The sequence below is a fragment of the Branchiostoma lanceolatum genome, chromosome 1 (assembly GCF_035083965.1).
Source record: "Branchiostoma lanceolatum isolate klBraLanc5 chromosome 1, klBraLanc5.hap2, whole genome shotgun sequence".
In the NCBI taxonomy this organism is placed as follows: domain Eukaryota; kingdom Metazoa; phylum Chordata; class Leptocardii; order Amphioxiformes; family Branchiostomatidae; genus Branchiostoma; species Branchiostoma lanceolatum.
This window is the reverse complement of record NC_089722.1, coordinates 17,813,557-17,839,362: the sequence shown is the minus strand read 5'-3', so window position 1 is coordinate 17,839,362 and position 25,806 is coordinate 17,813,557. Positions and strand designations below refer to the sequence as shown.

At 42.4% G+C, this 25,806-nt stretch overlaps 3 protein-coding genes across 4 annotated transcripts; 1 reads left to right on the top strand and 2 right to left on the bottom strand.

Annotated features, from left to right (window-relative positions):
- Window positions 1-10,343: 10,343 nt before the first annotated feature.
- LOC136438830 (perivitellin-2 31 kDa subunit-like) lies at window positions 10,344-15,565 on the top strand. Of its 2 annotated transcripts, none has more exons than XM_066433804.1 (8): window positions 10,344-10,510; window positions 10,870-11,060; window positions 11,331-11,485; window positions 11,955-12,080; window positions 12,420-12,656; window positions 13,178-13,333; window positions 13,730-13,960; window positions 14,466-15,565. In XM_066433804.1, exons 2-8 carry the CDS (start codon window positions 10,870-10,872, stop codon window positions 14,723-14,725), a joined length of 1,356 nt encoding a protein of 451 aa, XP_066289901.1. In that variant the 5' UTR covers window positions 10,344-10,510; the 3' UTR covers window positions 14,726-15,565. The 2 variants fall into 2 exon arrangements, with proteins under 2 accessions (XP_066289901.1, XP_066289912.1); XM_066433815.1 differs by lacking the exon at window positions 10,344-10,510 and adding an exon at window positions 10,523-10,650.
- A 978-nt stretch (window positions 15,566-16,543) lies between these two features.
- On the bottom strand, window positions 16,544-19,244 carry LOC136438832 (leukocyte cell-derived chemotaxin 1-like). The gene is made up of 7 exons (XM_066433830.1): window positions 19,165-19,244; window positions 18,343-18,441; window positions 18,050-18,184; window positions 17,796-17,927; window positions 17,566-17,676; window positions 17,168-17,408; window positions 16,544-16,979 (listed from the first exon to the last, which is right to left on the bottom strand). Exons 2-7 carry the CDS (start codon window positions 18,427-18,429, stop codon window positions 16,681-16,683), a joined length of 1,005 nt encoding a protein of 334 aa, XP_066289927.1. The 5' UTR covers window positions 18,430-18,441; window positions 19,165-19,244; the 3' UTR covers window positions 16,544-16,680.
- Window positions 19,245-21,450: 2,206 nt separating this feature from the next.
- LOC136438821 (surfactant protein C-like) lies at window positions 21,451-24,786 on the bottom strand. The gene is made up of 7 exons (XM_066433792.1): window positions 24,660-24,786; window positions 24,126-24,228; window positions 23,689-23,823; window positions 23,338-23,469; window positions 23,093-23,203; window positions 22,698-22,893; window positions 21,451-22,409 (listed from the first exon to the last, which is right to left on the bottom strand). Exons 2-7 carry the CDS (start codon window positions 24,210-24,212, stop codon window positions 22,324-22,326), a joined length of 747 nt encoding a protein of 248 aa, XP_066289889.1. The 5' UTR covers window positions 24,213-24,228; window positions 24,660-24,786; the 3' UTR covers window positions 21,451-22,323.
- Between the last annotated feature and the right edge of the window lie 1,020 nt (window positions 24,787-25,806).

The window sequence follows — 25,806 nt, the reverse complement described above, 5'->3', positions numbered from 1 at the left end:
TAGGAGTCTTCCAGGCCCCTTCGGTAGCCCGGTTTGCTCAGAGCGTTTGACTTGTCCAGGTGGTCCCAAGGGTTTGCCTTGCCCAGGTGGTCCAGAGAGGTTGCCTTGTCCAGGTGGTCCAGACGTTTTGACTTGTCCAGGTGGCCCAGGAGGTTTGACTTGTCCAGGTGGTCCAGGAGGTTTGACTTGTCCAGGTGGTCCAGGAGGTTTGACTTGTCCAGGTGGCCCAGGAGGTTTGACTTGTCCAGGTGGTCCAGGAGGTTTGACTTGTCCAGGTGGTCCAGGAGGTTTGACTTGTCCAGGTGGCCCAGGAGGTTTGACTTGTCCAGGTGGTCCAGGAGGTTTGACTTGTCCAGGTGGTCCAGGAGGTTTGACTTGTCCAGGTGGCCCAGGAGGTTTGACTTGTCCAGGTGGTCCAGGAGGTTTGACTTGTCCAGGTGGCCCAGGAGGTATGACTTGGGCAGGTGGTCCAAATGTTTTGACTTGTCCAGGTGGTCCGGGTGGGCCATAGTGGCCGTCTCCACGCATTTGATCCGCGAATCCTGCATCAAAAGATAAGTCTAAAACACACAATGAATACATGTACTTGTGACAGATGGCCATCCCTATCAAATGTACCTGCAAACCAAAAATATTGGAAACCCAGCAAAACTACTCCTTCTATACCTACCGTGTCTCAAGTTCATGAACAACAGTTAACCTGTTTTTATGCCCTAACCTGAGACCCATGTTCTGAACACAGGATACAAAACCTAGAAATTCCGCTACTGTACCAAATAAAGCTGTCAGGGCCTCCTAAATCTATTCACTTCATTGTATTTCATAAGGAAAGTCCTAGCCACATGTAAAATACTATAACAATCTATAAATAGCTTACTTGGTGATGCTGTTCAGTAACGAAATGACAAAACCATGCTACCAAAAACACCACGAAAACAACCAGAGGACGTAAAAAAAACATAAACTATGTAAACTGTGTTAAGCCCCTGTCACACTTGTGCGTATATACAAGCCCGCATGAGCTGCGTATTAACATGTTTTGGGTTTAGATTAAGTTTGCAGCCGAAGAAATAATTTCTTTGGTTTGATAACTAGACTGCTCAACGGTGTCAAAGTAGAAAACAACTTCCTCCACGCAAATTAACTTAAACCAAAAAAAATGTTACTGCGAAACTCACGCGCACTTGAAAATACGTACAAGTGTGACAGGGCCCTAAATCTTTCGAATGCTCCTTCTTTACAAGAAGTTAATGGCAGATGCACCTTACCTGATACGATGCCACTCATGTCGTCAAGACGTTGTTCCACTTGTGATATTTTCTTAAAATACCAGAGAACCAACAATAAGGGTCAGATATAATGATTTATAAACAACAGAGTACCAACAATGAGGGTCAGTTTGATATTTCTTAAAACAGTACAATACAAACCATAAGGTTCAGTTGTAATATTTCCTAAAACAACAGACAACCAACACTAAGGGTCAGTTCTAATGTTTCCTAAAACACCAGACAACCAACACTGAAGGGTAGATTTAATATTTATTTTAAACTTAAGAGTACCAATAATAAGGGTCAGTTGTGACGTTTCCTAAAACACCAGTGTGCCAAAAATAAGAGTCAGTCGTGACATTTCTTAAAATACAAAGGAACCAAGAATCATAATGGTCAGTTGTGATATTTCCTAAACCACCAGGGGACTAACATTAGTGTTCAGTTGTAAAATTTCCCCAAACCCCAGAGAAGCAACAATGAGGACGAGGCGTGATATTTCCTAAAATCCAAGAGTACAAACACTAAGGGTTTGTTGTAGTATTTTCTAAAACACAAGAGTGCAAAAAAATAAGGGAGAGTTGAGACATTTCTTAAAATACCAAGAGACGAAGAATAAGGGTCAAATGTGATATTTCTTAAAACACCAGAATATCAACAATAAGAGTCAGTTGGGATATTTCTTAAGATACCAAGGGACCAACAACAAGGGCCAGCTGTGATAATTCCTAACACCAGAATATCAACAATAAGAGCTGGTGGTATTATTTCCAAAAAAAAAAACAGAGAAGAGTACCAACAATAAGGTACTCTCCAAGCATTGGAGTGGGTCCGGCTTGTTTTTGACGTGATTTTAGGCGTTTTGTTGGGCTTTCTACTTTGTCATGTTTTTTTTTCTTCTCTGTAACCCACGTGTGTGTATTGAAACACCAGATTACTAGTATAAACAAAAACGGTTCAGTTGTGATATTTCCTAAAATAACAGAGTACCAACAATAAGGGTCAGTTGGGCAACTTCTTAAAGTACCAAGGGACCAACAATAAGAGTCAGTTGTGACATTTCCTTAAACACTTGAATATCAACAATAAGGGTCCGTTGTCATATTTTCGAAAACAACATGCAGAGTATCGAAAATAAGAGTCAGATATACTGTTTTCTAAAACACCGGAATATCAACAATAAGGGTCAGTTGTGATAATTCCTGAAACAACAGAATACCAACTTTAGGGTCAGTTGGGATATTCCTGAAACACCAGAGAACCAACAATATGGGTCAGTTGTTCCTAAAACATTAATTAACACGAATATGCAAAGCGGTCTTACAAGGCCCTGTCACACATGTAAGACCTTCCCACGTCTTTTCTCCCGACCACTCCCCAACCAAGGTCGGCGTTAGCGCGCTAGATTGGGAGTAGTCTGGAATTCATCCTATTCTAGCTCCAGGTCGCTCTTCTGATCATATTGCATTCAAGCAGGATATGACTTCCCCGATTTTTATTCGTCAAACTTCGCAGTCAGCTGGTGCAGAAGACTTTTAAAGACTAGCATGGTGAGCTCGCTGACAGATTCTCAACCACAAATGACCTTCCTCGCGACTAACTTCTACCCATGGTCTGGAGACGGTCGGGAGACAATGGGCCCCCATGTGTGACAGGGGCTTTTAAGCCCCTATTTCATGATCACTGGAGCCGCGAAACGTTGGCGACCTAGCTGCGTTCTAAATGGGATTTGTTATCCCTGGCTTTATTATTGAGATATCATACAAAACTTTCAAGTATCACTAAAAAGTCAACAAAACACACAAAGCTTTAAAAAATTCGTTTTTATCGATGGAATTCGTTGTGCGCGCTGTCAAATCGCTCGGTCGCAGCGAGGTCGCCAACGTGTCGCGGGTCCAGCGTGACAGCGGCCTTAAGGTAATGAAACCAGAGTCGTGACAGTGTTGCATGTACCTGTTCCTGTTGAGCATGCATGAACACCATCAGAGTGAACCCTGCTGTGATCAGCAGCACAACTACAGCCAGGGCGGCGGCCAGGCAGCTGCAGTTGGCGCGGATGACGTCAGAGACACCACGTCGGCCACTCCTCCCATATGTACCCGTGTTGTCTGTTATCAGACAGTTTAAGTTTAGGATTCAAGCTACTCGATGCCATGTTAAGCAGATTTGAATATATCCTAAAATGTGAGAACTCTAACAATGCAAAATAGGTAAATACAAAGAATATTGCCATGTTATCAAAAATATACTGAAACCCACGACTATATTAACTTTATAACATAATTATAACTTAAAAGTTTGCTTTACAATTGCTTAGTAGATAGAATTTTAAGATTGTGTTGTCTTAAAACTACATTCTGTAGTTTGTAGTTGACCATAAGAGATATCGCTGCACTTTCTTTTTGTTGTTGCGTCAATAAAGATTCATCTTTCAATCCCTTAGCCTTGTCCAAGCGGAAGACTTTGGTGTATTCTGCACGTAAACGCCTTTTTTAGTCGCATGCGCTTTTCCCGTTGTCGGAGTAAAACGCACACTAGTAAATAGACGTACAAAGAGCAACAAAATGATATGCAAAGAAAATTGTTATGCAAATCAAATTGTAAATCAATTTCATGCTTGGATAACATCATGATATCACTCAACATGTAAACTGTAGGATTAATTTGGCAAATCTTATCAATAGTAGAATAACAATATGATTACAACATATTGATATATGACGGAAAAGTCCGCCAATTCTACTGTGTTATTGATCAGTGTCCAAAGCTAACCTGGTACACAAACCTTTATTAGCTGCCATGTCTATTCGGCCTTTCCTATTTGCGGAGAAGACGAAGGGACTCGGCAACAATATTAGGTTTGGACAATGGGCTTTAGCCCATACCATGGTCTAGCCTTTCACATCCGGAATATTCTTTCCTCGACAATATACTTTATCAATCTTTCTTAAAATAAAGAACGCACATGCAAGGCGTTAGTGACAGCGTGCAGCGCAATAAAATGATGCAGGTCTAATCCATTAGACGTCTTAGTCTAATATGTACCAAGTAAATAATTGATACGTGCATTGGTTTATTCCACTCCAGAAGCGGGTATTATTTTCTGACAGATTATAATTTTCGGGATACAAATGCACCCGACTTTTGGCTAAATTACCTCAGCTGTCTTTTTGGCAATATTTATTCTATATCCGTGTAACCCCATACGGACCCGCTTCTATGCAGGACCAACGTCGGGCACAATTTGTTACCAAGGGTAGGCGGGATAAGCTTAAGGAAAGCAGTCGAGTGACCATCACTCATTCAGAAAGGTAGAAATACAGAATACAGAGATTTTGGGACTTTTGTAAGAAACATTGAACTCTGTCATTGTTGGAAGGGTCCTCAGGGAATCACTATAATGTTTGCCCTGCGTTCAAGGCTTCAACTTATGGTAAATTTGACAAACCATAACAATTTAGTCTCTGATGAATCATGATATCCGTTTCTGGAGTGAGAAATTGAGGGAGAAATTAAAGAAAAATAATAATTCTTTACCGCCATTGCGTTATCATATGCATAACCCGAAAAGAGCGCAAACAAAAATGCAGACATACCTCCCTAGAATATAGTAAACCACACATATTTTCTGATAACACACATGTTTCGGGGGCCCTGTACAAGTGAAAACAAGTCACAGACGGCTGGCCTACCTGTCGACGTGTCCGTTGCGTAGGGCAGGTCGACATGGCGCCTCACGTTTTCGTAGTCCCGTCCTTCTCGAGGCGGTCTTGTCCCCATCTCACTTTGCTGTGAAGTTGGCGAGAGATTCGGCAAATTCACCGGCTCGTCGTCTCCGAGTGTGTCTGAAGACGTTCTTTGCGCCCTGTTAGAAGCGTCGTAGTCACGGTGGCCACGAATGCTCGTGCCGCGCTGAGGGGCGCGAGGCAGTAGGGGAGGAGGCCCGCCGGTCTGTCCGTCACCGTCCCTCATGGATGGAGTGCGGGCAGGTCTCGCCTGCTCCTGTATTTGTACTGCATTGATCGGCAGTAAACACAGCATATGGGAGCTAAACATGTCCAAATATGGTAAAGAAAATAAGACTGATTAGTCTGACAGCATATCAGAGAAACAGTGCGGCATGACGCGGTTCGAATGAAACTTCATTTTTCGCGAAAGTCGTAAACAATTTTTTTATGAGCGAGAAAAGTCAATCAAAGCTAGCTGGAAGGTACGCATATCAAAGATTGCGTTTCAAAAGGTGCGTGGGAGTGGGTTTTTATCAAATCGTGTGCTTTTTGTTCAGATAACGCCAATACTGGCAATAGGCTACTTGTTAAAGCTGAAATATCGTACAATGAGGTTAACTTTAAAATAAGTAAGAAGACGTTTTCGATTGGGTTAAAAATGATGATATTTGCTGCTAGTGTGGGTCGAAGAGCACTGTGCTTGTTCGCATACGTACGCGTGTTCTTTCAGGTTTTGTAGTCAACAACTTGATATGAATATGATCATATATGAATATGAAGTAAAATGATATTAGTCTAAAGACGTCATAATGTTTTTATGTGTAGCAAATGTTATTTTGTTGTTTTGTCGTCTCTACACTACACTTCAGGCTAACACATGATATATTTTCACACTTTCTGTATATTGTCATGTTTACTATCGCTGGAGGGGATAGAAACGTATTGTCTTGCTCTTTTTGGAAATCAGCCGAATATCAGTTCGAGACACTTTGCGATGATTTAGAGTAGGTTAAGTAAGAAGGACTTCTGTGGCGTCGTGTTAAGATAATAATCTTTCTTTTTTTCTCATAAAAAGAGTGACAGGGTGGCAGGTCCCATGTAGAAACCCTGAATTGATCTGCCGCTTTACACATTAGAAATATACATATAAATATAGAATACAACACGGGGTATTCCGTATCACCCGAGGTACCAGCCCGACCGCGGGTCGGATCGCCCGACGGCCGTAGGCCGGAGGGCGATCCGACCCGCGGGAGGGCTGGGACCGAGGGTGATGCGGAATACAACGTGTTGTATTTTATTTATGTCATACCTTGGTCATACCCACTCGCGAAAACATACATTTCAATGCGGAATGCGCCAGAAGTTCAGGGAGTTTTGTGTCCTCGAACAAGAAACTGTAGCAACATTGATTCCAATCTCCGAATCCGGTATTCGAATTTCCGACGGCCGCACAACCGGCGCGTTCGAAATGCGTTCGAAATATTCTATGGAAGCCCGTGTGATAACACTTCCGAACCCTATGTGATCCGGATAGTTATCACACGGTCCGGAACACCCGTATCAGGCCCAGGCATGACATAACTACATTTATCACACACTGTTTCTGGTATCATAAATTGTTCAATCTAAAATGTTTCTTGCATTAAAACCTATATTGGCGTAATGGTTAGGACATGGCACCAATATGCCCTTGGGAAGGCACTTTACACAACTTTCCTCACTCCACCCAAGTCAAAATGGCTCCCTGACGTCGATTGGAGAGGTAAATGTGGTGGGAGGAGAGTGTTCCTACGGCCTCAAAAAGGCTATGGGACTACCTTAACATTCACCTTTAAATGAGTCTTAAACTCCAGAAGGCGGTGTTATTTTCCACTAGATTATGTATCAATGAATACATAATCAGCCGACTTTTTATAGAATTTTGCTTATGGTGAATTACACAAGGTGTGTTTTTCAGAACAATATGATACTCACTAAACCCTTGCAGACCCTACCCATGTATTCCCTATGTGTAAACATTAGGGGTGGGTACCGGTACCGTGTACCGGTACAAAACCGGTATTTTTGTGTGGACCGGTCCAAAAAAACCGGTCCGGAAAAAAATCAGTGGACCGGACTTTGGACCGACTAGAAAATTCACAGTACAAGACTACCAGCAGGCGGTCACATAACAAAATATAATAATGTTAGTGGTCTAAGAAAATACAAAACAGCAGATTTAACGAGTCGTGGTTGCTCTTTTTCGAAGATGTTAGCTGTGAATCATATCTAGAAACACCTAAAGGATGAGTCAACACACGGCGAGGCGAGTATAGTTAATTTCAAGACAGTGCAAACCTAAAAAATTATATCGTTCCAGACATGGCGTTATTGTCCGACACATGCATATACTTGCAATCAAGTAAATCACTCTCCAAAATATGGTGTACTGCTACACTCACTATAATCAGGTCCAGGTCCAGGTCCGGACCTGGACCTGACCCTCTGGACCTGGACCTGGACCGGACCTGAATTTTCTGTACCGGTACCCACCCCTAGTAAACATACATCTTTAATGGTGAGTATTTTTGGCATAGACGAGGGGGGTTAAGCACAATAAGAAGGCCAATTGTTAATATGATATAAAAGAACACAAAGCAAGACGAGTTTTTCTTAACCACCCTGACATTCATTTTGTAATCTAAGTTTTGTCAGGACTTGTCAGGCACATCGTTATAAGCCATAGGCTGAGGTTGTTTAATTTAATTAATCAGAAAATAGAGGGTTATCTGGGGAATTCGGTAGAATACTGATGGGCACGGGACTAGTGGGTACTTGATCGTATACTGTAAAAAGTATTCATCTTTACTTCCTAAAATTATCATCTATTGGAAAATAACTCCCCCCTCTGGACTTTAGGACTCCTTTAAGAAGGACTTAGTTGAAATGTGAGAATGTCTGTGGGTTCTTGTTTGTCAAAAGAGGATGGGCTTGACATCATATAAGTGTATGGTCCCAGATGGTAACAACTTCGAAATATGAGTATGAGGTAACATTTATTTTGTCTAAAGATGTCATAATGTTTTGATGTTCATAGACTCTGTGTTTTATCATATTTCCCTAACGCAGATCATTGAGTGACAAAAAAGAGAACATTTGCCGAATAGACACACTTTTTGGTCTGAAACTGAAGATTCCATGTAAATAGAGGAATGTAACTGATGATTTAGAATACGCAATAAGATGCCTTAGATTGAGCAGATTGTTGAGGGTTTAGACAGGCTATGCTTGCTCATGAATATGCATTGTTTCAGCAGGTGATCGATAGAATCACACTTTCAGACGTTAAGTGTGAATATGCAGTAAAATAAGATTTGTCTAGAGACGTCATGATGTTTTGTTTTCTTGTAAATAATATCGGTGAGGCAGTAAGATAGGTAACAAAACAGAACACGGAAGCAATTATTGATACAGGCAGTCCAATTTTAGAATTAGAGTGAATCTTTAAACGTTGAATAGATAGAGAAACTTCAGTGATGATTTAGAATGAAAACAACAACAACAACAACGCCGCCGTCAGTTCAAGAGTTGAGAATGCCATGCGGCTTCTGTGGGTCTAGGCGTACTGCGCTTGCTTGCATATTCCTGTCGTTGTGGCAGGCAATATAAAAGCACAAACCTGCAGATGTGCATGGTTATGACGTAGAACGTCTAAACACGTCATGATATATCGATATCTAGTAACTGAAATTCTATATTTTCTTTGAGACCTATGAGAAATACCTCGATCGAGGGAACTTTAAAGGTATTGAAAAAGGAAACTTAAGTGTATATGGCTAGAAATGAAGCTGAACAGGCAAAACAAATCTTAGTGGTAACTCGAATAACTAGTTCTTTGCACGGAATTCCTTCGCTTGTTTCTGAGATTTTGTTGTTGTCCGCTAGGTGGACCTTCTGCAACGCAGTGTAAGCTCATCTACCTCACGGCAGCAGGTGACCCGAGACGACCTCACGTGTCTGTGTTTTGTTGTGAAACACTCTTGACATTCAGGTGAAACTGAAAACTGCTCGGCTGAATGGCTTACAGGGAGTTCATTACATCATCCCAAGGATGGTGTGGTAAAGGGGTGACAAGGTCACGCCTTGTGGTTAGGGTTCTTGAGTTAGATTCACAGGTTCCTTCGTTTCCAAAACGATGTTGACCCTTTGCATTGAATAATCGTATCAGCTACCAAATCCAAATTCTAGAACTTGAAGCATGATATCATGCCAGCACCTGTTTAGCAGCCTGCGTCTGCGCACTAAAATAGCAAAATGCACGCGCTCATTTACACACCTACACCTTTGCGGTCAATAACCTGTGTTAGTTCAAGCGAATCATTTCCTCAAAGTTCTCAGTTCGCCTTTCAGCCTCAATGGCACTTTATACAAGTATACAAGTATGCATATTGAATCGTTTCTTTCAGTTGAAGTTTGCATAGAATCATAATGTTTTGACAAAAATTTCAAATAACACAACGTGGATTTAGGCGGAATCTCAGTTCGTAAGGTGGACCTTCAGCAACGCAGTGTAAGCTCATCTACCTCACTGCAGCAGGTCGTAAAGGGCCGGGACGACCTCACGTGTCTGTGTTGTGAAACACTCATGACATTCAGGTGAAAGTGAAAACTGCTCGGCTGAATGGTTGACAGGTGGTTTATTGCATCACCTTAGGGAATTGGAGTATGGTTTTCGTCTTGTCCGTCTGTCTGTCTGTGTGTCTGTGTGTGTTTGTCCGCCTGTTTATTTTTCTACAATTCCAAAAACGTACGATGTGTCGTTATCATAAATCCCCAGTGATGGCATTATGCCTGTTGCACTGGAAGGGTCGCAAAGCGTTGTGGATAAGGGGATGGAGTCTATCACCTCTGATTTACTTATTAAAACACATCCTTTGTTGTTCTAACAGCCAAGCATACATTGTAATCACAAAAACCATCTAACGTTACCACAATAGGGCTTTTGATCGATATGTTCACGTACGTAGCGTTGGTTTGAAGATAACGTGGAACTGAGATCCCGCCTAAATCCACGTTGTGCTTTTTGAAAGTTTTGTCAGACATTATGATTCTATGAAAACCTGAACTCAAACAAAAGAGGCTGAGCCCTTCAATATGCCGTTAAAGTTTCACTGAGGCTGGGGGAAGGGGGAACTAAGAACTTTGAGGAAATGATCTGCTTGAACTAACACTGGTTATTGACCGCAAAGGTGTACGTGCGAAAATGAGCATGTGCATTTTGCTACCCTAGTGCGCAGACGCAGGTTGCGAAACAGGTGCTGGCATGATATCATGCTTTACATTCTAGAAAAAAAAGTTTCCCCTTTTCTCTCTCTTTGTCTCGATGACGCGTTTAGCATTATTTGTCAATGACGCAAGAGGAAACGGCCTGTTAGAAAAACACCGACGGTTTGAAATCGTGGCGAGCAATAACGACCGGCTGTAAAAGTTTGCTCTTCAGCACACGAATAGACACCACAACGAGCCACGGTAGGCAACATAGCTTTGCTGATAACTTTTTATAATACTTTCTTTCGCCCAGAATTGTTAGAAAATATTATAGGATATTATCAGGGGTACTATCATCCGGTGTTGTAACCACGTCTCTCTTGTGTATACCAGTGGAGAAGGTAATATTCATGAGTAAAATTCTGATTACTTTGTGTTTAACAGTTGCATTGGGAACGGTCAATGGTTTTAAATTTACTACTTAACAAGAAATTTATTGCCAAATAATTTAGGCTTGTAGCTGCAAGCAACGGTATGACAATGTAGTCCCATTGTTAATTGTGTTGTGACGGATAATATGAGAAATAAATTCTACCCAAATTCTTATGTCCTTTCCTCAGATGAAGCTGACCGTGTGTGTAGTTTTGCTGGTGGTGTTGGTTCTCCTGCTGCCGGACGAGTCGGCTGGGTGGCGGAGGAGACGACGACGCCGACGGACGTGTGTTACAGTGCACTGCGCCTGGGAAAACTGGGGGAGTTGGGCGGCCTGTACCGCTCCGTGTGGGGACTCGGGGACCCGGACACGCACCAGGTAAAGACAGTTTAGCGACGTCAAGATGTTCTGCATGCACGATCAAAAACGTTTACTATAGTTCAATCAGTTGATTTTAGAGGGTAGAAGTTGCTTAATTATCCAATAACAGGATATTCAGCACTGACCTGTGTACGAGATACACTGCGATTATCAAAGACTTGTCTTTAATTTGAACTGTACATGGTTCTGGAACTGGGTAAAGGTAACCTATCTTCATTGTTAGTTGGTTTGCGCAGATCATGTACAATGTGAATGGCTCTATTCTAGGAGCGTGGCGAGAGCTGCGCAGTGCGGAGGGTCCGGGTGTAGTGGCAGCAGCAGTGAGACACTGGACTGTAACAGGGGCTGTCCCAACGGACGTCCTTCTGGAGCAAGGTGTATCTGTACGGGGACGGGATTCACAGGGACTTGCTGCGACACAGGTTAGCATGCGTTTCATTGCTTTTTTAAAACTGTGGAACGACAAACACGATATCATTTGCTAAATGTATTTCTGATGTTCGCCCTCAATACGACTTTGTGCATCTGTAACGACGTTACGGTTCACCTGGTATAACCGAGTACCGCACCGCCACTCGGACATAATTTCAACGCAGCCGGTAGTCCACCCGGAAATAAATGGTGGCTTCGGGTCCCGGCCGAGACTACACCCCGACGGGCACCGACGTTATTGGGACCGTAGCATTCATTACACGTATATAACATCGACTGATATGCAACCTTACCTTAAAGTATCTAAATCCAAGCATTGTTGAAAGCTTCCTAGTTGCTTTATAATGCCAGTTGCTTTTATCAAACCTATCATATACAAATGTAACCCAAAAAGACTTCTGCACTCTCAATCCGTAAACTTATAGGAGGTTGTTGTTGTATTTGTTTTTTATATCCTAGACATTGATGAATGCAGGGACGGCAGCCACACCTGTCACAGTGAGCATGGCGTGTGCACCAACACAGCGGGAAGCTACACTTGTAAGTGTACCGCAGGATACACCGGGGACGGGCGGAACTGCGTCGGTGAGTTACGAAAGATTTCACCAGCGGAAAAAAAGACTTTGTGTTGAGAGATGAAAATGAAGGCACAGTAGCAATTAGTAAGATAAGTGCAGGACTGCGGGAGTACAAATAGCCGGTGTACCAATACAGATGTACCATTTGCAACTGTTGTTGTTGATTTTTCCAATGTTAGTACGGATATGCACTTTTCCCATATCTAGTACCTACTGATAGTCAGCAAGTCACATAGAATACTGTTTTTATTGTTTCGACCCCTAATGTCCATTGGCATTGTTGTCCCTGACTTTCGAATTGACAGTAGACTATGTAATGATTGTGACCATTTCTACAACGTAAAAGATGCAGGAACAGGGTGGCAGTATGTAGCAGGAAAGCTCAAGTTCGTGTCGGTCGGACGTTCCGGTGTTTGGGGCGTGAACAGTGGCGACCTGATCTACTACAGAACCGGGACGTACGAGAATGAAGACTCCGTGGGCACGGGCTGGGTGAACATCGGCGGCGCGCTCAAGCAGATCTCATCCGGAAACAACATCGTGTGGGGAGTCAACAGTAACGATGATGTCTACATCCGCCTGGGTAAGCAAATGATTATCAATTAATTTTCTTCTTCAGATACTGAGAAGATATATTTGAAAAAAAAGTATATTATCCCTGCCTGATTATAACATGTCATTACGGATTTACTCATGTTAGCCTTTATTGCCTAGTAATTAGAATTTTAAGATTGAGTTTGCATTTCTATCTTATAGTTTATAGCTGACCACACAAAAGTCGCTGTACTTTTTGTTGCGTCAGTTAACCCCCCCCCCCTCTCACTGGACCCGCGACGCGACTAATCTTTTTACGCTTTGTGTGATTTTTTGTCTTGTTAGTGATACTTGTACGTTTGCATGGTATTCCCATTGTAAAGTCAAGGCTAACTCAAATTCAATCTAGGGCGCAGCGAGGTTGCCAACGTGTCGCTTGTCCAGTGAGAGGGGCTTAAAGCGTCTTCTTCGAAATGCATAAAGGCGCAGGAATCTATTTCGCGCATTCTATTTCGAAGACAGTTATTATGATGCCAATGTTGATGTGTATCCGATGTTTCGATACTTCAGGAATCTGCTGGACTTCTCCTAGCGGATCCGGCTGGCGCCAGATTCCAGGAAAGCTGAAACAGGTGCACGTCAGCCCGACCAGTAACCAGGTGTGGGGCGTCAACTCCGGGAACAACGTCTATCGGCGGACTGGAATCACCCCTAGCAACCCGGCAGGTATGAAGCCTCTTCAATCAATGTATTTTTTTAGCTTTTAGGCCATAAGTGGTACATGTGCTTTTCAATCCTTCCTTCTCTATCGCAGCCTAATTCCCTTCTACAAATAAAAAATGAACTGGCTGGTAGGGGACCCAAACTTATTTAATTTCTTCCTGATCACGAGAGCTATTTACTTTCTAAGAATCGTAACCATAGCATGTCCAAAACACGAGAGATTAAACGTGAGTTCCGCTGCAGTACCTAGAAAAGACGGTAGGGGGCCCAAAATCTAATCATTTCCAGTTTTTGTCAGACCCTACCAATCACATCAAATATGAAACCAATCCATCCAGCCGTTCTCTAGATATCTTGTTGACCAACAGACATACACATAGGCGTTTTTGTGGCTTACAGGAACAGGATGGCAGAACGTCGACGGGCAGCTGAAGTTCGTGTCGGTCGGTCGGGCCGGCGTGTGGGGCGTGAACGGCAACGACCAGGTCTACTACCGCACAGGAACGGCCGGGAACGAGGCTTCCGCCGGTACAGGGTGGGAACGAGTCAACGGTGCCCTGAAACTCATCTCGTCGGGAAACGGCGCGGTCTGGGGGGCCAACAGCAACAACGTGATCTACGTGCGAGCCGGTAAGGATTTATCTTGTTTACAACCACATATCAAGATTAACACAAAAACAAGAAATCGAGGATCTCATACCTCCGTGAAATATGTAGAGTTTGTGTAAGACTTAATGCCATAGCCCTAGCCATCGCTGATGTTAGTGATCCTCCCCTTCCCTCAATTAACCCCAGCTATGTCCCTCCCGTAATGGGTCATTCGTGAGGTGTACATGGACTATACCACTTTGCTTTCAAGAAGGGAGCGTCCTCCTGTATTGCTGCAGTACCTGAAAATACTGATAGGGGACCAAAATCGTTGTGTTTTGGGGGGGAATCTTCAGAGCAATCCACATCCCAAAATCCATACAAATCCATTGAAAGGTTCTTGAGATATAGGTACGAACACATGTACAGATTCAAACACTTGCAACCGTAAACAGTACCACCGTAGGAGGTGACAAATTCACATAGTTTAAAAGTTTAGTTTTTTTTCGATCAAAGATTGAATCTGGTTAAATCATTTCCATTGCAGGCATAAGCCCTAGGGAACCCAAAGGCGTAAGCTGGCACTCAATCGGAGGAAGTCTGAAGGGAGTTCACGTCAGCTCCAGCAGCAACCAGGTGTGGGGGCTGAACGCAGCCGACAACATCTATCGGCGGCAGGGAATCGCCCTTGTCAGCCCCCAGTGCATGTCCGTAGCCAAGGGGGGTTCGGAAGAACCCCCACACACGCTCGGAGGTCCGCCTAGAGGTCCACCTAGAGGTCCGCCTAGACGTCCGCCTAGGGGTTAGGCACAAGCCTCGCACCTGCGGCGCTCGCTGGTCCCTCTGAGTAAGAAGAACCCACCCAAGCAAAATCCTGGCTACGGGCATACAGTGCGAGGCCTGAAGCCCTCTGTTTTCCGTTATTCTTTCTTTGCAGAGTGTGTTAATTCAAACGTCATAACTGTGTGTAAAATCAAGAATCTGAAGCAGATTGCTTTGAACTGTATAATTTGTGACTCTCGGACCTTACTGTAAAACCTTCTCTCATCTTTAAAGCAGGTTATAGTCTGGAGTCCATCTTGTAAGACTTGGTCCGCTCCCAATGGTCGCTTCAGAGCGGGGTTGCGACCGTTCGGAGCGGACCAAAGCTAATATATAACAAGGCTGGACTCAAGGCTTGGCAGGTTACGCTATTTGCACAGACGTATTTACCCCAGATGTGAATATTAGACTTGTTCTGTGAACATTTTGACAGTTTGTACAAATGTAAAGAATATGAGATGACCTTGCTATTTCTAACTTTTACATTTGTAGCTTCTGACTTCTCAACGTGATGACGCTATGATATTTTGATAAGAAATAAAAAGAATGATGTCATACTTAAATGCATGCTTTTCGCTCGATAAACTTGTTTTGGTCCTTATATGTATGTCCTTATAACAAACCTCTCGTTACTGGTACTTAAATTTCAGAGAGCCATTGATAAATCTGTAGGTCATAGTTCGTGATATGCAGAAGTCTGACAAAAAAGCATATTGATAAGATTTGAATGAAGATTTTTGCGATAGAATATGAAATTTGGGAGAAATAGTTGAATATGACTCTGTGTTTCATTACTGCTGATGCTATTACAAAAATTCAAATGTATTCAATTTGTGTGGTCTCTGTCTATAATTCAATCATTTCAGCATAAATATTTCTAGGGTGATAATGCGATTAAATTGGTAACAACTATAGAGAAATATCACAGGGAGAACTGGAGAGTGGTGCTGTTTGAAACCAAAGAAATACCTTTTGCCAACAGTTTATCAAAACATTGCATAATGGAATTTGCCCTGTATTCGAATAACATTGTCATTTCTTTAGATTTTGAAATTGGAAAAATTTTATTCTTTACTTTGCGACTTTTCTTTGTGCGAAAGGCAAACTTTCAATAAAGTGATGTTGACCCGCTAATTTCACAGCAGAAGGTTAATTCTAATTATCCGAGACGACCTCTTTGTGTTTGTGTTTTGTTGGGAAGCACTATTGATATTCAGGTGAAACTGAGAACTTTGAGGAAATGAATAATGCTCGAGGTCGGCTTAGAATATTTCCGATTCTCCTGTCAATTGAGACATCATACACTCTCAAAACCTGACATATAACAGATTTGCATGGAATTCATTTTAAAACAATCCTGCATAGAGTTCAACACGCTGCGAATGCTCTGCTCGATTACGCACTGTATCCACACAAGCGCCAAGGGGCAAACGTGATGCAGCCCACAGCACAAAGGTTGTCCATTACAAGAAGATCAAGGCTTAGATCCCGGATTAACACTAATCGAATTCAACAAACAGCTATACAAGCATCACTTGCTAGTCTGGCTGTACTGTAGGGGTAAAATAAAGAGAGCTGGAATTTGGGAGACTTTAATCCAAGCAAATCATTCGAATTCTCAGATCACCTTGTCACTGACTGACTTATTACAGGCACATGAAATGACTCAGCATCCATGTTCATTTGTTTTCAGTATTATTTCTGTAAGTTGATAATCTACACTGTATGTAAGCTCATAGACACATACACAGTTACACACACACACACACACACACGCACAAATATGACTCTACAAGGAAGAGGTTCATCTTGTATCATTTTAATATCACCAAAAGAAATGAAAAATGACATTTTGCTTCTTAATCTCAATGGCATGGATAAAGGGTTTGAAGATTTCAAGTTTACTTAGAAATGCCACCTTATTCTTAACTGCAGCAAGCTCAGAACGGCACGAAACTGCAAGCAAATGTGCCAACCATGCTGCACCCCCAACCGCAGACAGCCCTGCAGACAAAGCGCACCACATCGTCCACCACCCTCCTAAAATCAATAAACCACCCGCGCCTGACGCGCTTCTTCAGCTGCAGCTCCTGTCCCAGGGCTTCCTCCGGCAGATCCCGACGACGGCGGCGCTTCGAGCACGACTCCCTGCATGCCCATTTGCAGACTTGTCTGAACACCCATCTACAGACCGCTTGACCAATGGCACGTTTTTCACGTTCCTGCACTGCATTGGTCCCTTGGTGAGGGATTGAGAAGAAATCAAGTAATCAAAAAAATGAAGCTGATATAGAAAGTGGTGTTCAAAAAATGCATTGTGTAGTAACAAATACTAAAAGGATGTCTTCAAAACAACCACCAAGAGAAGGGTTTCTTATAAAGGATGTTTTACTGAAGAAATTTGTCTCCTGTGATGTGAATGCTTACCGTTGGATCCAGGGAGAACCTCCATCACCGGTGTAGGGTCCCGATCTTCCCCCCCAGGCACCGCCGTTGGAGTAGGAGTAGGAGTGGGCTCATAGGCTGACTTGACGGCCCAGTGGGTCGCCAGGCCACCACAGAACTCCGCCATGCTCTCACTCAGCTCAGACCACTCCACCTGGCCACGGTTTTCGTCTACATATAGAAACGTCTCTTCACGGCGTTCGGCAATATCGAGTTCTCCCTCCTGGTTGCAACAACAAGGAGAAAAAAAAAATTCGTTGTTTGATAGGATCACAAAAGACGGTGTTCCGCAATCAGCGTTGAATGCCTTGCTCTTTCACGTACAGTGTACGTATACATTTGCAGTGTATTCATCAACTCAATAAATGCATACAACTTACCTCCATCTGTTCCAGGTCTTCCGACAGTTCCTCAGTGCCCTTGGACTCCTCAAGATCTTCGTAGAGGATGTAGCACTTGTCGTCTCCATCAAACCTGTAGGCTGACAGGCCCTGAAGATGCAACGATACAAGCAAGTTATGTAGACAAATAAGGTCATCATGATAAAGTTATGCACATAAATTAGTACGAAATGAATAACTCCACGATAACCATCATCACATCAACTTACATTTGTCATATCCCTGATGACGAAAGATGTCCCATTAGAGCTGACCGTACGGAAAGTCTCCGTGTCTCTCTCCTTGTCCACTTCCACAGTCTCTTCCATGATCTCATCCTCTATCACCAGTTTCACCGAGCGCTGTAGTAATGAATGTATAGTGTAAGCATAGGGAACAGACAATGATCTCAAGACTATCAACTGATATAGGGTCAAAGATAACATGATTTGTTGACGTATCATAGCAAAAGTCATGACCTTACCGTCACTACGGCGGGTTTTCGGTTGAGGTGAAGGCCCAGGAAGGTTCCCCCAACCACCACAAATATCACCAGCAGCGCGCTGCCGACAGCAATGCCGATCTTCAGACGCCTAGCGTTTTCTCCGCGGGCCTTCTTCTGCATAGGAATGCCAGCATAAAAGTGTCACCAAGAGAAAACAATGTAGGAAAAGTGTTGTTAAAAAAACTCAACTGTCTTTCAATCTTTTACAACTATCTTAGTGGTTATTTAGATAAAGAATATGGAACTGAGAGAAATGCCCAAACTTTAAGCACCTTGATGGCAGCGATCTCGTCGGGAAAAACTCCTCCCACCAGAATCTCGGCAGGGGGCAGGGTCTTCTTCTCCTCGTTGGATGTCATCTTGGATTGATTCTTTTCAAAGAAAAAATAGCGAGAGTCACAAAATGTTTCATTGCTGTTCCCAGTTTTGAGGGGGGCGAGGGTAGTCATCGTGAGAATACGCTGTAAACTGCAATAAGAGTTTATTAAGATATTTCCAAGTCTACTCAACTGGGCTCGACAAGACATTGCACGGTATCAACTTTTCTGGGACAAAGAGCCAGGGTGAACAAAAGTGCTTTCTAAAGCAAGAAAGCAAAAAGTCAGGCCGTTATGCTCTGCCGATCGCACTTCAAAACAGAGAGGTATCTAGTTTCTGACTACAATCGGCCAACGTACAAAGGATGCATGTGAAATCAACAAATAACTGTTCTTGATTGTTAACCAGCAGTTTGTTCTTTTAGATATGAGGTACGGACAAAATTTTGGTCACTTTTGCCGGAAAAACAAAACGTCCAATCAAGAATGGATATGTTATCGCCGGGATTCGAGCGTCTTGCACGTGCCCCAAAGGTTATGTCCGTTATAAAGAAGAGTACCGACAACAGATTAAACACGAATCGGTCGGACGTTTTTGAATCGCAATGTGAGGAAACTTTTTAAATCAAAGAATAGTTACGTTAATCATTTCAGCCTGGCAAAATCGACATTTGGGGAAAGCTAGAAAACCAATAATCTTTATTTGCATGAAAGGATCATATTCCAAATATCAACTTGAAGGTACATGAAGGAAATGTAAACAAGCATGTCTCCTACCTTTAAATCTGATTTGCTGAGAAGTACGTTTTCAGAGGTCCGCTGCAGACGGTCTTCTCTGGAGTGGCCACAAGCACTCCCTTTTATATCATGTTCAAACAAAAGGCCTCTTTGACTTTGGTTAAAAACAAGATATCCAGTTACGAATTCTACCACAACAATACAAAGGGGAGTTTCTAAGTTGCATTTTTCCGCGAAGAGATGATTTCTGGCACAACTCCATTTCCTCGTGGACGGCCTTAAGACGTTGACCTCAAGGCAGTGTTTTTCTACCTGCATGTTGAATAGATATGCAGGTATCCACATATCTCCGGTGACTAAGTGCATAGAATCTCGACTGTGAATAACAATACATCAAAATACACAATTCCTCTATTCCTTCGTCCTATCATTTGAAAAGTGGGTCCAATAGTTGCAAGTGCCACTTAACCACCTGTCAATGAGCTTCAAAACAACCGCAACTTGATCTATATCTTCCATGGAAATGTTGGCACAGACTTTAACACCTGCACAGAACTACACTAACAAAACAATGTCATGTTCAGTGACGTAACCTGCTTGTTGTCGGCTGCTCATGTTTCCATTGTGGCATGCTGAAAGTCAAGACACCTATCAAGTAACACTTAGTATGGGCCTGAATGGCAGCTCTAACCTCTAGGTCAACAGTGAACATGTAAATACGATGTGGTGTAAGCCTGACACAATCAGCATACGACTTGTCTATGCAAGCTTCAAATGGAGCAATAGAGGCTTTAAACGTCTCGTTTAAAAGTGCCGTTGAGACTGTCAGTGAATAGCTGGTTTCTCTATTAATCATACAATAAGCGCTCAATGAACCCTCTACGGTCTCTGTATGGTTGCTGATGTTCTCTCAACGAAGGCTGATACCCCCCTTCCACTGAGTCGTCGGTCGTTGGGCGACAATTGAGCGACAAAAAAAACTGATAAACTCTTTAACCGGCTGCTACGGTCTCTGTCCCGTGGCCATGGGGCCTAAGTTACCTATTAGATTGCAAGATTACCTCAAAGATCTCAGGTTTCATTGACTGTTTAGAGTGCTTCTCAAGAAACGACCTGCCTGACAAGGTATTAGGTGTGACGTCGTGCCGAACTGTTGTGCCGAGAGCTACTCCAGGCCACGTGCATGAAAGGGTCTGCATAGGTGTAAACATATGAACCTGAGAACTTTCAGGAAGTGTTATGCTCGGATGATGAAGTTGTCAACAGCTGACATTTAGTTGAAAACAAGATTGACTGGGCACGTGGCACTGCAGATGGCTTTAGAAGACAAACATGGCTTGACAAAAAATATGGGCAATCTGTTTCTGTACAGTTACACGGCTGTTCCTATTTCACCTTACTTTCTACTTCTAAATTGTAACTACTGCATCTATCCTTGCCGATTTTGTTCAACTATGTCATGCGTGTTCATCAGTATTAGCTTGAAATGTTGCCATCATCTTGTGATACCGTAGTACAGATATCTGTAATGAACGCAGGTAACCCTGAAAACAAAAGCTTCAGCTCTGTGACCTCGGCGAGACGTCTCACCCCAGACGCCTTTGTTGAACAGGTGTTTTCTTCACGGGCGGTGTAAACAGGTGAAACTTAAAACTTGTTTCGCCCTGATAAACATGTTATCAACAGCTGAGTAAGACTTTTGAGTGACATTTTAGTTGAAAACAAGTTTTACTGTGCACGTGTCAAACTGTTTCCCTGTAATTCAACGGCCGTTCCTTTTGCCGTAAGATTCCTTTTACGGCAACGGTAATTTCAAAAAGAGTTTCTAGTGCAGTAAGGAACAGCTTTTTGAAATTGATTAATTAAGGGTTAATGACCAACCCTATATGGTGTATATGGTGTAATAACGCCTGGTCATTTGCTATAACCACCGAAAAATTCATCGAGTGGGCGAAGGTTCTGAGTGTTTATTTCTTGAAAGTTCACCTGAATATCAATAATTTTTCACAACAAAACACAGACACGAGAGGGCGTTTTGGATCTCCTGCTACATTGATGTGAAATGGCTAACATCAATTTGTTGAAACTTTGCCAACTTGAAGGAAAAGTCACAAACTAAAGATCTCAACTTTTCTGGGTTTCAGAATCTAAAGAACGGCCAGTGCTATTATTATATCATCTCATTATAGAATATTTTTAAATCAAATGGTATCATTCTCTTGTTATTCCTCTAATATTTTCTATAGTTCTTACCAATTTATTTGTATCATCATTCTAGAAATGCTTATGCTGAAATTGTAAAGCTATCGACAGAGACCACACAAATTTTATGCATTTGAATCTTTTTAATACGACAAACAGTAGTGATACATCAAGTCACTTCCAACTTTTTCTGCCAACCTTCATATTCTATCGCAAAATCTTCATTCAAATCTTGTCATTCGGCAGTTCTATCAGATTTCTGCCTTTCTTAACAACAGATTTACCAATGCCCCTCTGAATTTATAGTAACGAGATATTTGTTGACATCTGGACTACAACAATCGTGCGAAAAAGCATACAGTGCAATAGAAATGACAATGACCGCTACCACTCAGAAAGCAGTCAGTTTCAAAACCGTCAAATGACCACCATGTCTGTTTACAAAGTTCAATGTATTTGAAGACCTACTTCTTTATTGAAAGGTGATAAAAGGTTGTTGTTTGATGTTTTATGACAGACAACCATTTTTGATCCTTTTTTACCGGAGCCTTAATTCTCCTTTACACACGGATTTAAATGAAGGTTGTTATTTATTACTTACAAGTGACATTACCTGTACTGTAATCCTACAGAGGAACGTTCACACAAATAACGACAACTATATAACACTCATGAAGGTCTCCATATCCCAGCTTATTCACACCAGACACCAGACTCGTTAATAAATCACAATCACTTGGCATTGATGGCCACACCATCAATTCTACTCAAGCTAACGCCGCTGTCCTTTGCCACCAAAAAATAAGCATAAGTTTTAACAGATGAATAAAATTGCATTTTTTAGTTTGTATTTACAATAGTTACAACAGCTTCTTTATTGTTATATCAATCTGAAAAAAATCAAAGACAGCTGATTGATAGTGTTCATAAAAGGCAAGCAGGGAATGATGTACTGCTCGGCAATACAGAAACAGATTGCTTCCATAGCTGACGTTATTACCGGAAGCGAATGCGGATGGAGATAGTAATACGGATGTTGATGAACCAACCACGCTTGACACGGTCAACAGATGAAGCACCAACTGGAGAGTAAAAAAAGAAATATCAGTTCAAGTTTAAAGAGCTTGATGGTAAATTCACAAGGTACCAACCCCATGGCTATAAGTGATATTTCATAGCATTGTATCTATCTATTCATTTATTAATCTTTAGGGTGGTCCCTTCAGTTAACTGAGTAAAAGTTGAAATGGTGGAAAATCACAATCTGTAATGTTCTAAATAATGCTTTCTTATCCATCCAAATGAAATGAGAGACAATGTCAGACGCTGATAGCAGGCAATGACTTAGCGTTAATTTTTTGCTATCTTACCGGCTGGGACGATCATCTCCACACCAGATGCTTCATCCTGGTTGTCATGCGGGGCTGGGGTGAGTTTGGCCCAGCGTGGCTCCAGGTCTCCGCAGAAATCATCCAGCTTCTCACTCAGACCGGGAAGGTCAGTACGGTCCTCATCAAGGGACATCATCCTGTCTCCGCCGCTCCTGGCATGCTGCAACGATCCTTCCTGTATCAAGAATAAATAGATATAAGAGGTTTGATAATACTTCTTGCACTAGTCAAGTTGCATTTCTTAAAACTTGGCTGCAAAAACCATCGCATACATTATGAAGATGGGACGGCACATTTTGGCACATTCTGTGTCAACAATCCATCAAATCAAATCTGTTTTCCATCTAGTTTTAAATGGAAATACAATATACTACCTTTTCTTCCTCCAGGTGCTTTGCCATTTTCGTTGCCTGTCTGGCTTCCCTGTCTGACTCCTGCATGATGTAGCAGGTTTCTCGGCCGGTGAACTTGAACGCCTTCAAGCCCTAAGTACATAGTTCAAGAGACGGTTATGTACTGGTTATTTACGGATTATGCATGTATAGATATCTGTAAATGAATATATACAAGTTAGACAACACAACAACACAACACAAGACATACAATTGCACACTCTCACCTCATTGTGGTCGTACATGACACAGCCCCCCGCCTTGGCGCTCTCGGTGCAGAAGGCGTCGGTGTTGGCCTCCTTGTCGGTCTCAACGGTCTCGTGCAACTCCTGGCCGTTGACCCGGAATTCCAACGAACGCTGTGGGAGAAAATGTGATAAATATGATCATGACTTCTAAGGAACTTTCAGTTTCAAGGCTTGATAAAAATTATGGAGTAGGTTTCTTTAATCAAATTCCCTTTCCAAAATGTGTTTGCCAAAATCTAAGACAATGATGCCCAAAGACGGTTAAAATGCAAAACAAGTTGACACCACTATGTAGGGTATCTTTAACTCAAATTGGCTACAAACACCTACCCTGGCAACAGAGCCCTGGCCTCGGGTGAGGTACAGTCCCAGAAGGGTGCCGCCGACCGCCAGCAGAATCACAATCACAGAGGCGACTGCAAGCGGGATCGTCAGGCGATGCAGCCTGCTCGCCTGTGCCTCTCTCTGAAAGAAGGACGTCCGTCAGTAAAGCAGATTATTGTTGGGGGGAAATGCACTGTCTGACCGTCGACCAAGAGCTCTTTAGATAGTTATATCGAAGAAAAGATCTCAAAGTCAACTTGCGGAACGTAGCAAAAGTTTTAACATCTATGCCGGGCCAAGCTAGTGAAACAGTAGTTAACAGCATTCAGAAGAATTATGTCCCGTGCTCTTTACGCCAATTCCCCTCCATACAACTGTTGTATCACTTTCAGAAGGCATTAGAGTAGATTTCTTCGCTTGAGAAAGTGGGTACTTCAACAAACCTTGATCATGGCAATCTCATCCGGAGAGACGCCGCCCATTCCCATTTCATAGGAGGGCAGAACTTTCTTCTCGTCACTGGACGTCATCTTGCGTGGGCCTAAACTGTAAGTCAAATATTGTCACAAATAGAAAGAGTTAGATTTATTTTGCGAAGGGGCGTATACGTTTGCTCGTCCGCGGTGTGCATGTATTAAACTGTCATAGCGTCGCCCAAATGTAATTTTACACGTCCTACCAAAAGTGTTAAAGGCCTTACAGCGCGTGTAATTGTGTTAAAAATATAGGCCTTTGCCCGCCCGTCACTACCCGATGACGTACAAACAAACAAAACCTAATATCAATTCTATCTTGCTCGTTAGTTGTTACGCATACATTGTCATAACTAATGTTTTACTCATTTGATAAAGCCTATGCCCATATGTTTGAAGATACTGAGACATAATACATTCAAAATTGTAATCAAATTGACTGGACTAATAAAGGTGGAATGACGAGGAATGAAAAAAAGTCAAATGCTGGGAAATGTTACTCACCTCAAAGCTTTCACCAATGTATAACGTTGAGGAGAATCGTCTTGCAAACTGGTCAGCAGAAAAAAAAGTCGTCTGTAAAGCCTGGGCGTCTGTGCAAGTATTTATACTGTCTGAACACAAAGAAGGATTTGTAAAAGGTAGTCAACAAGTTATCAGGTTGCATGTTTTGATCAAGGTTCCGCGCAGGTGGAGGACAATTCTCTGAAAAAAAACAAAGCAACCGATCACAATAACAGAATGACGTGCCCGTAAGTAACCCCGGTCAAGTTCAAGTCTCTATGTCTACCTTGTAAAGATATTCTACAAGATCTAAGCTAAAAAATGTCGGATCCAGCTCTTTCATACATCCAAGACTTGACATGGCATGTCATGATGATAGCCATCGCGCAATAACTGAAGAAAAATTCAACGGACAGACACAGCAGACATTTTCGGAGAAACAGGTGCTTCTGTCTTAATCTTTTGGCCATCCATTTAACAGCTCTTTTTCCCCTTGTTTTGCATGAACAGAAGACCACCTACATCGTTAATTGAATACCACCTATATCATATACAATTGACAGCACAAGAAAGATTAAAGTGTCTTTTTTCCCAACAAAAGCGCGTGAAAAATTGTCATTTTGTGAAATTTGTTAAAACCTTTCGGTCACCTGCGGACAGGTGGTTGTTTTCACGCCGTTCCTTCCTCGTGCGTCATTCCCCAGGGGGCTGTCATTAATATTTTCAACTTGGCTGTTGACAACTTCGTCACCAGAGTGTAACACTTCCTGAAAGTTCTCAGTTTCACATGTTTACGTCGTCCGTGAAGAAAACACGTGTTTAACAAAGAGTCTGGGGTCAGACGTCGCGCCGAGGTCACAGGGTTGAAGCTTTTGTGTTCAGGGTTACCCGCGTTCATTACAGATGTCTGTACTACAGAATCACAAGAAAGATTCTGCCGATATCTCGTGTTATGAAGTCAACGCAGTAGAAAGAAGAAATTAATGCGAAATAGTTTTTAAGGCAGAAATATCCTGCATATGTATATGATATCCTTTATGGTATCATTCTCTAGTTATCCCTGTAATATTACACTGTAGTTCTTGCAAATTTCTTCGTATCGTCACTCTAGAAAATGCTTATAGATACTGAAATAGTAAAACTATTG